Source organism: Gigantopelta aegis, unplaced genomic scaffold (assembly GCF_016097555.1).
Source record: "Gigantopelta aegis isolate Gae_Host unplaced genomic scaffold, Gae_host_genome ctg2689_pilon_pilon:::debris, whole genome shotgun sequence".
NCBI lineage: Eukaryota > Metazoa > Mollusca > Gastropoda > Neomphalida > Peltospiridae > Gigantopelta > Gigantopelta aegis.
This window is the reverse complement of record NW_024532996.1, coordinates 1-11,178: the sequence shown is the minus strand read 5'-3', so window position 1 is coordinate 11,178 and position 11,178 is coordinate 1. Positions and strand designations below refer to the sequence as shown.

General features: G+C 45.1%; 1 protein-coding gene across 1 annotated transcript; it reads left to right on the top strand.

The window, feature by feature from the left end:
- Positions 1 to 959: 959 nt before the first annotated feature.
- Positions 960 to 4,555, top strand: LOC121391579 (fibrous sheath CABYR-binding protein-like). The gene is made up of 3 exons (XM_041523158.1): positions 960 to 1,692; positions 2,693 to 2,886; positions 4,064 to 4,555. Exons 1-3 carry the CDS (start codon positions 960 to 962, stop codon positions 4,553 to 4,555), a joined length of 1,419 nt encoding a protein of 472 aa, XP_041379092.1.
- Positions 4,556 to 11,178: the final 6,623 nt, after the last annotated feature.

Below are 11,178 nucleotides of genomic sequence, written 5' to 3'. Positions count from 1 at the left end.
GACTTTAAACGTTTTGGAAGCAGTTCAAAATTCTTATGTTTATTTTTTTATAAACAGTCTAACGCATTTTATTCTGGCGCCCGTTCAATTGCTCAAAATCACCTTAAAAACGTTTTGGCTGAGCAGTCTTAACTACTTTGGGTTAAATTTTAGAGTCCGGACATGTTTTGGATGCAGTTACTCTTTGTAGACTTAGGTAAAATACAGGCTTCACCGAGGAATCGAAATTCAGCCAATCAGAGCACGGCTCCCACTCGGTGTACTTCAAGTTTACGAAGTGTCTGCTATTTGGTCCGCGCTCGCGTTGACCTTACTAAATGGCTTTTTTCCAAATTCCGCCCACCTCAAACTTACCCCCCCCCCCCCCCTCCTGCTCCGGAGTTAGTCACTGGCGAAGTCAGAGGCTAAATCCGTGGTGGGCGTGCCTGAACCTTCGTGGATAGGGGCACGTAAAAAGAGTTTCCCAGTTCCCAGATATATATACCAGTCGATTCTTGCAGTCGATTCTTGCATTTCGGTTTTTGTCTTCAGCGGGAGAGGTCTATCCATATAATTATCCAGTTTTATTAAAGCCTTGAGCTCTTTTACATTAAATATATTAGTATACCACCATTGGACAAGAGTAAATCACTAGCCACTGTATTTCCATTGTACTTTCTTGCAGGCTCCGTTCAGGGATTGAGAATTCTCATTTTATTGCTTACGATTACGTCCTCTGATCGCCCTTGCATTAAGATACTAATGGCCGCCTTTTGTTTATTTTGAGTAGTTCATTGTAATCGTAAATTAGTCTATTAACTCCTAATTATTGTTTTATAGTAGTGCCAGCTACTATCTAAGACAGTATTAATTGTTATATTGTACTATTATAATACTTAAACAAATAACTTCTATTAGGAAGATCTTGTAAAATTAAAATAATAAATTAACAATAAACCACAACTTGACCTTTATCCGCCATGACAGCCGACATGACAGCCGCCATGTTGGAGTCAGCATTAAATACATCTGAGATAAAAGACTCGAACGATACTCATAATACATCTACGGATAGGTTAGACGCAGTTTTAAATAACAGTATGACACCAAATAAACTTTCAGACGAACAACTTGCCTGGGACCATGACTTTGGTACCCCCCAAACAGGAGAAAAAACACCGTATGATGCGTCTACCCCCCAAATGGACGGCTCGCAACCCCCCATACACCCCCTATTCCGGACCCCCGTTAGGAATATTATGGCCGATATACTAACTAAACCTTGTTTATCAACCATAGAGGAAATTCCGTCCGATGAATCTTTTTCGGATTCCCCACCCCCCCGGGGGAACAACGTCGCCGGGGTCGCCGCCGACCTCGATAAATTTTTTGGCAACGGCGATGAGGAACCGGATTCCTCTACTGGATCAAACAACTTAATCATACATCTTGGAGAAGAACCACCAGAAGTTCCCCCCGCTGAAATAAATAATTGTCCCAACCCAACCACCGACTCTGTTGTTACTGGCGAGGTAAGCGCCAAACTTCATCTTGACGCAGCAAGCGCCAGTGGGTCACAGCCACCGCCACCAGCTACCACCAAGACAGTGAAGAGGAAGAAAAAGATCCTTCCCCCTACACCACACCACGAGGGCCAGAGAAAGAGGAGGGTGACGGAGGAGGTGACCCACGCATCTACGGATGAAGAGTTGGGTAAGTACAATATTACTACTTCCAATCGTTACAGATTTTTGGAAGATGATATATATGAATATACAGGAGATGAAACAGCAAAAAAAAGTAAAATCTTTGTCAAACCCCCCACGTCACCCCCACCCCCCACCCCCCATATCTGGAATTAGACAAGTCTTCTTTGCTGGAAAGAATCCATCCAGGTATGATTTTTTTTTTTTGCAGGAATCTATTAACTCCATCTCCTCAGATGCTTCTTTTAACTTAGAAACCTCTCTTTTCTTTTTTACCAGGCTCACGGATGGAAGAGTTTTCATTCACTCAAAAACAGAGACACCCCTTCTTAAACTAGGCAGTTACTTCTATCTCCGTCCCGACCCCAACACCAGTCTTAGTGTAGAGATCTTATTTGAGACCATCTACCAGGAGCCTATAGACGTTAACAAGAGCCTGGACCCTACCCACACCCCAACCCTCTCTTCCTCCCAGTTAGGGTATACTCAAGATTCCCAACTCAGTCAAAACATTCACTTCCAGGTTTTAAGCTCCATTCCCCAAAATAACTTCAACAACAGCCCATCACCGTCATCTTGAGGACTGCAGAATTTCTCTCGAACAATGAGGTTGTGTTCCGAGAACGTGGCGATTTCTCTCCCCCCCACCCTAGGGGCTGTGCTTCGTTCGCTTGGGCCCTTGGCCAAGTATAGAATTGAGCACAATGGAGACTCAGCGACCGTGACGTTACATTACGGCAGCGAGACGAAGCGACGCGCAACCAGCAGAAGACGGAGGAGGCGACCTAAGACTACACAGGGGGAGCCTAACTTGGCGGCTCAACCGCCAGGGGCGGCTCCACCTGTCCCGAAGAGGAGGACGAGATGCGGAACGGTGCAGGGTGATCCAAACCCGGTGGCCAAACCACCGGGGGCGGTTCATTCTGCTACACCGGCTTCACCCACTCGACCGAAGCACTCGCCAGGAACCATCCAGGGTGGACCAAAGCTGTCAGCTCCACTGACAGTGGAGGCTCCTCCTGTTGAGGTTCCTTCATCGATGGACACGGGACACGTGGTCACCATTGACCCACCGGAAAGTCCACCACCACCTCCGGTTGTTGTTGTTGAAAAACCAGCGGAGATCCAGCGAGAATCCAAAAGGAGGAAGACATCATCGGTTACCTCACCGAAGAAGTCCGACCAACCCGACTGGATTATCGTTTGTGATAAACTCCCAACAAAATATAGAGAGCGGTCATTGGTGACTTCACCGATACCAAACAACTGAAGGGTCCCTGGTCAGACAAGCACTGGCGCCAACTTCCGACTGGACAAGGGAAGTATCAGATCCAGCAGGCCAACTCCAAACAACTTTACGTGACATCGCAGCAGGACGGGCTGTACAGACAAGGACTACTGATACCTACGATACCCAACGCGACCATTCATCGCATCTTAAAGATGGTACTGCGGGACATCTACACAGGAGCCCTTGAACGTAACAACCAGTTTTTGATGGAAGGACTCCCCAACTTCTCCCCTGATCAGCCCATCAACTCACCATGAGTCCTGCTGCGTCAACCTTAACTAGGACAGGTAACCTCCTTTTTGGGCCTAGTTGGACTTTAAATATTTTTCGATCGAGCTTCAAAATTCGTATGTTTATTTTTTTCATAAATAGTCCAACGCATTTTACTTTGGCGCCCGTTCAATTGCTCAAATCACCTTAAAACCTTTTTGGCCGAGCAGTCAAACTTATTTTTGGGTTTAAATTCTTAGTCCGGACATGATGCTAGGTGCAGTTAGTCTCCGTAGATTTAGGTTTTTTCTAGTTAGATCCGAAGGAATCGAAATTCAGCCAGTCAGAACACGGCCCATTTCTGGTGTCTACTAGTCGGTCCGCGCAGTCTGGCAAAGGCCAGAGATTAAGCCCAGGACAGGCGTGCGTGAAACCTTCGTGGTATATATGCACGTTAAAATGTTTACAACAACAACAAGGCGTGCCTGAACCTTAGTGGATAGGGGCACACAAAATGAGTTGCCAGTTGCCAGATATATATACCGATTCCGATTTTTGGCAAAGATGAAGCAGGACGTGTGTGCCTGCTCTCTCGAGCTAACCCCCCCCCCCCCCCCACCTGGGGGGACTCATTGCTTCATACGGAGTACTGTTGGAATACCGCATCACGTACACCGGGCCACGGGCTACCGTGACCTTGGTGTACGGTCACCCAGCGAAGAAACCACCTAGGAGGAGAAGGAGGAGGAAGACGGACGCGCCAGGGGCGGACCGGGGGAGGTCAAAACCGGTAGCTCAACTACCGGCGGCGACTTTTCCCGTTGTACACCCCAAGCCCTAGTCAACACCAGCGAGGCCAGCTGTTCCAGCTCTGCAGGATCCAGTTGACGACTCGCCAGTGGCGGAGACGGTCTTTAACCAGGCCCTGATGGAATCGCCCCCTACAACTCCGACGACTTCAACCCCCGGGATTCCAGCGATGCCACCCCCACCCAGGAAGAGTGGCGCTGTAGAGACCCAGGCCCGTCTTGTGGCCGTTGGAAAACGAAAGGCGATTGTGTCTCCGGGCGACCAACCAGCCAAGCCAAGTCCGCCGACACAACCGCCCCCACCTACTCCATCTCCAGCAGAAGACCAGCCCTCTGGACAACCTTGGTCACTGCAGGCCGGCAAGTTACCAACACGCTACGCGAGGCTGGTGAAGACCAACATTGGGGATGTCTGCCGGCTCCTCTGTCAACCGAGCCTGAAGTCATACGAACCTCTGCCACGAACCGAAGGAGAGTTCTCGGTGCGCAGGATCACGATGAACGATGGCGAGGGATCTGCCTCACCGTCCGCCGGAAGGGACTCTTCCACCAAGGGATGATTCTCGATGAAATGGACAACCCGACCATCCACCACGTCATTAAGACCGTTGCCGGGGAAGACTACCGTCCAATCACCGAGAACATCGCCAAGTCCACAAACCGGTACGCCCTCCACCCATCTGGATCCGTCCCTGTTCATCGCCTCTCCTTGATGACATCCCCGCTAACAACCTTTCCTAGGACAGGTATCAACCTCTATTTTTGGGCTAGTTAGACTTTAAACGTTTTGGAAGCAGTTCAAAATTCTTATGTTTATTTTTTTATAAGTAGTCTAACGCATTTTACTTTGGCGCCCGTTCAATTGCTCAAAATCACCTTAAAAACCTTTTGGCTGAGCAGTCTTAACTATTTTGGGTTAAATTTTAGAGTCCGGACATGTATTTGGAGGCAGTTACTCTTTGTAGACTTAGGTAAAATACAGGCTTCACCGAGGAATCGAAATTCAGCCAATCAGAACACGGCTCCCACTCGGTGTACTTCAAGTTTGGGAAGTGTCTGCTATTTGGTCCGCGCTCGCGTTGACCTTACTAAATGGCTTTTTTCCAAATTCCGCCCACCTCAAACTTACCCCCCCCCCCCCCCCCCCCCCTGCTCCGGAGTTAGTCACTGGCGAAGTCAGAGGCTAAATCCGTAGTGGGCGTGCCTGAACCTTCGTGGATAGGGGCACGTTAATAGAGTTTCCAGTCCAGTCCAGATATATATACCCAAATAGAACCTCCTTCACATACCACAGTAATACTTACAAAACGTACTCACGCATTGACAAAATCTTAATCTCAGGGCAGTTGATCCAATATGGCGGTCGACGAGTAATGGTGGCTTTGTTTATCTCTTAAGAATTTTGTAAAAATATTGGATTAATTATAACTTTATAGCCTCTAAATATTAATTAACATCAACCTGAAGTGGTGCGGAAGAATATTTGTGCAAGAGTATCGGAATTTTAAACCGGAATTGGATCAATCCCTAGCCCGCGAGCTAAAATTCGACCGTGATTTGGAGGTTAGCAATATCTCAGAAGTAACCAGTGAAGATCTGTTGCCCAGCCCAAACCGGTCGGAAGTATGTTATGTTTCTAATGGCTCGGGGGTCGGGAGTGAGAGACCGGACCTTAGCCATATCAATAAAAATTATGACAACTCAACTGAGTCTGTTTTTGATAAGGGTGAGGTAAGTGCCCCAACCTCAGAATCTCCAACACTCTGGGCCGAGCGACCCGCGTCACCTAGATCGCCGACCCCACCCCCCGGGCCCTTGTTGGGAGAACGGCGAAAAAGAAAGGCGCCAACTGCTCGGTCGGGACCAAGTCAACAAAAGAGGAAGGGAGGTGAGTGTAGTATAGACCTCAGTACTGAATCAAACGGCGAAATAGTTTATGCCGTTCCAACCGACAACCCCTTCGCTGCTCTAAGTGGTGTTGAGTCTTTCTCTCCAGCAAACCAGTCAAAAACTTCTATCAAAAGAATAATTAAAACAAAGAAAGAAAAAGTAAATGTTCCGGGTTTGCGGAGAATTCTTTTTGGGAATCTTGACCCCACCCCCTATGGGTTGGAATTCCTACAACAAACAGTTACAAATTTACAAGAAAGGTCTAAACTGGCAATATTTCAAAAAGCAGTTTTCTTTTATTCACGTTTAGTAAATGGACAAACGTTCATGCGTACACATGGTGACGCCCCCTTTGTGGCCTTGGGGACAGTCCTTAGCCTTAGACCCCACCCTGACAGCAGCGATGAGGTGCCGGTTGTTTTCAAAGAATGTAGTGCTGAACCAACGGTCAGCGACAACGACAGCCTATCAAACAATCTTTCAAGTGATAGTTATGTGGAAACCTTTGGGCCCGGCCCTAGCCAGAGCTTGGCTGTGGCTGGGTCCATCCACTTAAAAATGAATAAATCTCTCAGCCCGCGCCTCGAGGCCACTGCCATTGTTGACAGTGTAAAAGGCATCGAGACGGGAGTTGAGTTAGCCGAGTCACCGGTGGTGAAGGGCTACAATTGCGTCCGCGCTTGCGGCGAGGAAGGCAATTTCGATCCCTCTTTGGAGCGAAGTGCTGTACTCGCACGTAGGCCATCTAGCAATGAGCCTGTTGTTAGCGGCGAACAGACTGTACCGAAGCGCGCCTTGGGGATTCCCGGGAAAGACTCGGAGACCATCACAGTGGTTGGTGGTACTCCGGGTACGACCGGGGGTCCGACCGAACCTACAACTGTGGGATATGTGTTTTGGGAGAACTGTCTCGCCGAAGTCCAAACCCGGGGCCCCCTCGAGGATGGTTATACCCAAGTAGCTCATAATAAACGGAAGCGCCGGTACGCTAATTCTCCGGGTTCAAACATAGCTGAAACTCCCCCCACCGCTGGGGGTTTTCTAAAAGTTAAACAGATTACTCCACCCCCAGCGGCCAAGCTTGTTCGGGCCAAACGGAGGGTGGAGTTAGCTTCAACAAAGGCAAACATTAGTTTGCCTACTAAACTTCAGGACCCTGGTATGGAGGTGGATTTTCCGCCTCTTGGACCGGTGGTCCCGGCCCCCCGGGGAGGGGCTGTGGAGGGGGACCAGTTTTACAGAACCGTTAAACCAGGTAGGGAGGGTGGGGGTGCGAGTCAATTACGACCACCTCCGGTCTCAGCTACAAACAATATCCCCTTCAAAACAGTAAATAGAGCGGGTGCGCCTCAGCAGGGGAGAGCCCCCCCCCCCCTCCTCCTTCATCTAATATAATGAGGAAAATAGTAAAAACTGATCTGAGGGGAGTTCAGGGCACAGCTCTGCTTCACTCAGTCAGACTAGCCAATCCAAACCTGTCTATTTCCAGCTTGACAGTATGGAATAATGGTTACCTGGATGTCCTCCTGGCCCGTCCCCCCGGGGTGGAGACGATAAAGGTCAAGGGGGTGGAACATGTTCTCCATTCATACCAGGGTAAACCGGTAAAATGCGCCAGATGCCAGAGGTGGGGCCATACCCAACGCAAATGTAGGTCGACCCGGGAGTACCCCATCTGCTTTAGGTGTGGGGGGTTCTCACCCCAGAAGGACCCCAGACAGTCCGTGCACTAGACCAGTCTCCTGCGCGAACTGCCGTGGGGACCATTACACTCATTCCAAGGAGTGTCCGGACTGGCGCAGGGCAGATTAAAAAGACTGAGTCCAGTGCTACAACTAGCCGTACTCGGTCTGGTAAACCTATTTTCCTATGCCGGCGCGACCAAAGGGGCAAACATTAGTATTTTTGAACAACCTATTACAGCGCTCGATTTGGTAAGGATTATTTCAGGTATACTTTTGACTCGAGACATTCCAAAAGCCCCGAATTCAAAATTTTACTTAGATAACATTATTGAGGCATCCAGAGATGCATGAGGGCTACTTAATGATCACCTGGCCATATATTTAAATCCGAATGCCATTGAGACACGCAGTGTCGCATGGTATAAGGCCAGGGATCTTATTATTTTGGAGGCGCGAGCAAATGCTAGCGTGGACTAACTATTTAATTGGTTTTTCCAGCTAGTACTGTTCCGTCCCCCATTATGGATAGTTTTGATAAAGTTAAAGTAAATATAAATATTACTAATGATAAGGGTAGAAAGATTAATGATAAAAATTTATATAAGGGCCTCACCATTTTGCAGTGGAATGCTAAGGGTCTCCGTACTCATGGACCAGAATTAAAAAAAAAATTGGAAACTACTAAAGATATTGATATTATTGCCATTCAAGAGTCCAGGATTGCAAACGTTAGTGTTAAAATTAAAAAGACTAAATTGTTTAGTGGATACAAAATTCCGGGATTTACTGGACTCTTTTTTATGAATGACAATATTACTGTAGGTGGGGTGGCTACTTTTGTCAGAAATGGTATTCCCCACTCGCAAATCGTAACAAATAGTGATTATCTGGGCATTGAAACGGTGGGGGTGGCAATACATACTAAAAATGGGGATATAAATATTTTTAACTATTATGTACATCCAATTAATTCGGGGAAAAACCTAACTTTAAAAAAAAAATTGACACCTATTGGTAATTATATTAAAAATATTATTGTATTAGGAGATTTTAATTGTAAAAATAAGTTGTGGGGGTCGACAGTCACTAACTCTCAAGGTCGTACTATTGATAATTTTATTGAGAAATTAAATTTAGTCTGTTTAAACGATGGCAGTAGTACGTTTTTATCAGAAGCCTACCACACCTGGTCATGCTTAGATATCACTCTGGTCTCCAGTAATATGGCGGCTAGTTGCGGGTGGGAGGTACTTGATGATTTGGGTAGCGACCATATGCCAATTAAAACCACTTATAATACTTTTGATCTTTTGAAAAATAAAAATATTTTTAAAAATAAGTGGGACTTTAATAATGCTAACTGGTCTAAGTTTGGGCGCCTGTGTGTGGAATTAGACCATGAGCGGATAAGAGATAAAAATATTGATATATTTAATGATAATATAACTTCAGCCATCATTAATATTGCTCGACAGACTATACCATATCAATCTAATAAACAGAATTATAAATATGTTCCTTGGTGGAATAAAGAACTAGATAAACTTAAAAAACTTAGAAATAAATGCCGAAAGATTTTACAAAAAGCTAACACTGAAGATAATATTAAATTTTTTAAAGATAGTAAATTTAAATTGAAATATAGTATTAGCAAAGCTAAACAGACCTCATGGACTCAGTTCTGTGTGTCTCTTAACAAGAACTCAAAAGTTAGTGAGGTGTGGTCGAAGATCAAAAGGGTGAAGGGGAAAATATCTAATAATAGAAATATACTTAAAAATAATAAATCCTGTATTACTAACCAGGATAAAGCAAATATATTAGGAGCTACTTTTAGAAATAATTCAGCTACTAAAAATTATTCTAAAGAATTTCAACTTAGGAAAATTAAAATTGAAAAATGCAGTCCGATCCCCCAAGAACCCTGCACCCAGAGAGATGATCTACCATATAATGCACCTTTCACTATACAGGAAATGACCAGTGCCTTTGAGGCCCGTAAAGCCACAGCTCCTGGCCCTGATAATTTTAGCTATATATTTTTTTAAAATATGCCTCGAACTTTTTCTGGAATTGTTTAATTTGGTGTGGGGGGAGGGACAACTTCCCTCGAAGTGGAAACACGCAGAAGTGTTTGCCCTTCCAAAGATAGGTAAGGATCTCTCCCTCTCCACAAATTATAGGCCGATATCTTTGACATCAAGCGTCTGCAAGACCATGGAGTGCATGGTTAATAATCGCCTTATCCACTATCTGGAGATAAATAATTTGTTGTCTATTTTCCAGAGTGGTTTTAGGAAACATCACTCAACTATAGACCACCTTGTACGTCTACAAACCGAGGCTAAAGATGCTTTACGGAATAGACACAAGGTTGGAGGAGTGTTTGTTGACATAGAAAAGGTGTACGACATGGTCTGGCGGCGCGGGTTGTTAATTAAAACATACCAAATGGGGATAAAAGGAGCAATGTTCTCGTTTATATTTAACTTTTTGGATAATAGAACATTTGCTGTTAATGTTAATGGTAGTTTTTCCCCCATTTGTACTTTGGAAAATGGTATACCACAAGGCTCTGTGATAGCACCTACACTTTTTGCAATTTTTATAAATGATTTGGCCGAGGCGCTTATCACTACTAATAAAAGTATTAAAACTAAACTTAGTATCGGTCTGTTTGCAGACGATACAGCATTCTGGAGGGTGGCTAAAAATTATGATGACCTACAAAAAGACCTCCAGATAGATGTAAATAATTTGGCTCTTTGGTTTAGAGCCTGGGGGGTTACCATCTCCAAAGCTAAAACTAAAAGTATCATATTTCATAAAAAGAGAGAATTTAAAGCTGTATGCGATTTACAACTAAAATTTAATGAAATAGTTATTAAACAGGTGCAATCGGTCAAATTTCTGGGTGTGATCTTTGACCACAATCTTAGTTTTGGAGAGCACATTACTGAGGTGACCGGTAATTGTACACTATATATTAATTTATTGAAAGTATTATCGCGCACACCATGGGGAGCTGATAGAAAAACTCTGCTCATGGTCTTTGAGGCATTTATTGTGTCCAGACTTCAGTACGGTGCCCAGGCATTTGGTTGTGCCTCCCAAGTCCAGCTTAGAAAACTCGATGGAGTATATGGCAGAGCCCTCAAGATTATAGTTGGGGGCACTATCTGTACACCATATGACAGTGTCTTGGCTGAGCTGGGAGTCATGCCTTTGGCCCTTAGGAGAATCAGACGGGGACTCAAATATATTAATAAAATTAGGAGTTTCGTGCCTGATTCCCCAGTAAATAATATAAAACCTGTTAAAATAAATATAAATAGAGATAGAGACATATCTATTGTATCACAACTTAATTATTATGCAAATGTTTTTGGAATTATAGGCCTGCCGCTTGTTAGATTTAAGGTCGATAGTGACCCGTTGTGGCAGACCACCAATCCAAAAGTACATTACCACATCAGGGAAGATATTATTAAAACAGAAAATTTGCATTTTAAAAAGATCATATTTCAAGCAGTGGTTGGAGAAATCTATCCAGACGTGGTACAAGTGTACACAGATGGATCGAAAGATCCAACCACTGGGAAAACAGG

Coding starts and splice junctions, on each gene's coding strand:
- LOC121391579 (XM_041523158.1), top strand. CDS start 960: ATGACAGCCGACATGACAGCCGCCATGTTGGAGTCAGCATTAAATACA. Junction 1,693..2,692: donor ATCTACGGATGAAGAGTTGG/GTAAGTACAATA, acceptor CTCCACTGACAG/TGGAGGCTCCTCCTGTTGAG. Junction 2,887..4,063: donor ACCAACCCGACTGGATTATC/GTTTGTGATAAA, acceptor CCAGCTCTGCAG/GATCCAGTTGACGACTCGCC.